This window comes from Gekko japonicus, unplaced genomic scaffold (genome assembly GCF_001447785.1).
Source record: "Gekko japonicus isolate JY-2015 unplaced genomic scaffold, Gekko_japonicus_V1.1 scaffold4519, whole genome shotgun sequence".
In the NCBI taxonomy this organism is placed as follows: domain Eukaryota; kingdom Metazoa; phylum Chordata; class Lepidosauria; order Squamata; family Gekkonidae; genus Gekko; species Gekko japonicus.
In genome coordinates this window covers 1-2,443 of record NW_015174987.1, presented here as the reverse complement: position 1 = coordinate 2,443, position 2,443 = coordinate 1, and the positions used below count along the sequence as shown (strand labels likewise).

The following is a 2,443-nucleotide window of genomic DNA, read 5'->3' as shown; positions in this document are numbered from 1 at the left end:
TGGCATTGGACTCCAGACAAACTGTCTAAATATTATAAAAATAGCTCCGAGATATGTTGGAGATGTAAAAACAATGTTGGAACTTGTTATCATGTTTGGTGGAACTGTGAAAAAATTGTTAAATTCTGGAAGATTACCAAAAAAGTAACAGAAGAAATTACAAAGGTTAAATTGCAGCTGAAACCAGAAATCTTTTTACTCAATATCACACCAGATGGCATTAAACGAGATGATTTAATAATCATATTGTATATACTTACCATGTCGAGAATATTAATTGCAAAACAATGGAAAAAGGTTACGATACCCAACAAAGAAGAGCTAAGGGATAAAATTATTGAAATAGCTGAACTAGATAAACTGAATATGACTCTTTCAGGAAAAGATGAAACAATTTTTCAAAATAGATGGCAGAAAGTTTATAACTGGGTGGAAAAAAACTTTTAGAAGATCTTCCATTTGTACTTCCAACAAATGTATATGTATTACTCTGTTTGTTATTTTATGTAATAGAAAACGTACAAATAAACTTATTAAAATAAAAATAAAATAAACTATCCAGTTCTCTTACGAAGGCATTTCAAAGGGAGATAAGAAAGACAGAGAGACAGATTGCAACTGATAATGAAGCTCAAGACAATGCATCTTCCTGGACTGAATCGAGAACTGGGTTTCCTGTCTTATTACCACTGCTGATTCCTCCATGCCTACTATCCCTCTGCATCACACCTAATCCAATCATGCCTGCTGTTGTCATTCACCTGCTATTGTCATTTGGCATCTGAAATCATTCTACTGTCCAATTAGATGGACAAATGGACTCACATTCTAGCTGTATCTGAAGAAGTGACTACAAAACCTGCCACAATTTTTGTTAGTCTTTAAGGTGCCACTGGACTCTTGTTCTTTTCTATCCAATAATAGTGATGGGCAGTGTACTTTATCATTGTGAACTTATTACTTGTACTTACTGGGAATTCATTGCTCACAAGAGATATTTGTAAATCCTCATCCACATGGAGTATAGGTAACCAATAAGAAGCCCCTCCTCTTGCTTGTAGCCAATCCTGCTTGTTCCTAGCATTATGATCAGGGCCTTGCTGGCAAAACTTAACGATCACATCTTGACAAGAAAGAGGGGTCTTATGAGTAGGCACCCCCATTTTACCCAGAAATGAATGATAACATTTGGGAAAGCATTCATTTACACATATTGGAGGAAGAGCCCATTAATCTGGAGAAAACATCTGCTGGAAGAAAGCTTCAAACTATGCTCAGTGCAGCAGCTGGATCCACCCCATTGTTTATTGTGTATATGATATCTTTTGTATGTGCACAACTGGAAATGGAAGGATTCTGTTTGTTTGTTTTAATTTTCATTATTTATACATTTGCTAATTTAATTTTACCACAGGTACACCGTGGCATTAAAGGCATAGTGAGAGATCTACATGGAAAAGGAATTCCAAATGCCATTATTTCTGTAGAAGGTGTTAACCATGACATCCGTACAGGTAATGGTGTAGCCTCTGTGTTACAAAGAAAGGGGGAAAGGATAACTAAAACACAGTCAACATTGATTTTAAAAGGACACAACTTTATTAATGGGCCATTTAATTACTAGGCGAATGGGTTATTGCAACAAGTAATACTGTGCATCAGAATATATTTATGTATTCCCTGAAATACATGGGCCCCCTGAAACTGAGTATGACATACCTAAAGTCTAGTAGCCTGTATCCTTCATACTATGAGCAGAATATATTTTAAGAATGTGCTGTGAGAATGCCCAATGGGGTTTGACTATACAGACCCCTGTAAACTATTTCCTATGAGAAGGGGAAATGGTAGCAGACCAGCTTACTGTTGGCGTGTAAAACAAAATTCCTTGCTATATCTGGTTTCTTTTCCTAATCCCAAGAATCCTGAATTTGTGTCTTCTGTTCCAGAAATCTCTGTAACAACCCGAAACAGAAATTTTCATATATATTTCAGGTATTTCAGGATGGACACCCCTAATATGTTTGGCTAATTTGTTGAATAATTTAACTGATCAGTAGCCTGCAATCTATTCATAATATTGTAGTCAACTAAGATCCAGTCAAATCCACTTCCAGTACCAAGAAGTGCTAGTTGCCCCCTCAGATGGAAGAAGGAGTCAGACAACCAAGGCTGGATGAAACTAAGGCCACTTTATTAAACATATTGAAAGTAACAGCAAGGGAAAACATAAACAGTGGCACGGTCAAGGCCTGGTGTTGCTTTGACCCCATCCTTAACCGTATAACAGGCAAGAAACCAAGGCCCCGGGTTGGAGCCAACTGTAAGTCGCTTGCAAACCCAGCCAAGCCAATGATTGGGATGCGCCTTCAGGAGCCATCAAACACCACCACACGGCCAGCGTCAAATCTCCATTGTGGCCATCCCCATAGGTAGTCTGCAA

General features: G+C 37.8%; 1 protein-coding gene across 1 annotated transcript in view; it reads left to right on the top strand.

The window, feature by feature from the left end:
- Positions 1 to 1,520, top strand: part of LOC107122141 (inactive carboxypeptidase-like protein X2) — a gene marked incomplete at its 3' end in the record, with an annotated part of 80,668 nt that extends 79,148 nt beyond the window's left edge. Inside the window, exon 13 of the mRNA XM_015425172.1 lies at positions 1,415 to 1,520. Coding sequence (XP_015280658.1) covers positions 1,415 to 1,520 — 106 coding nt within the window. The remainder of the gene's footprint in view (positions 1 to 1,414) is intronic.
- Between the last annotated feature and the right edge of the window lie 923 nt (positions 1,521 to 2,443).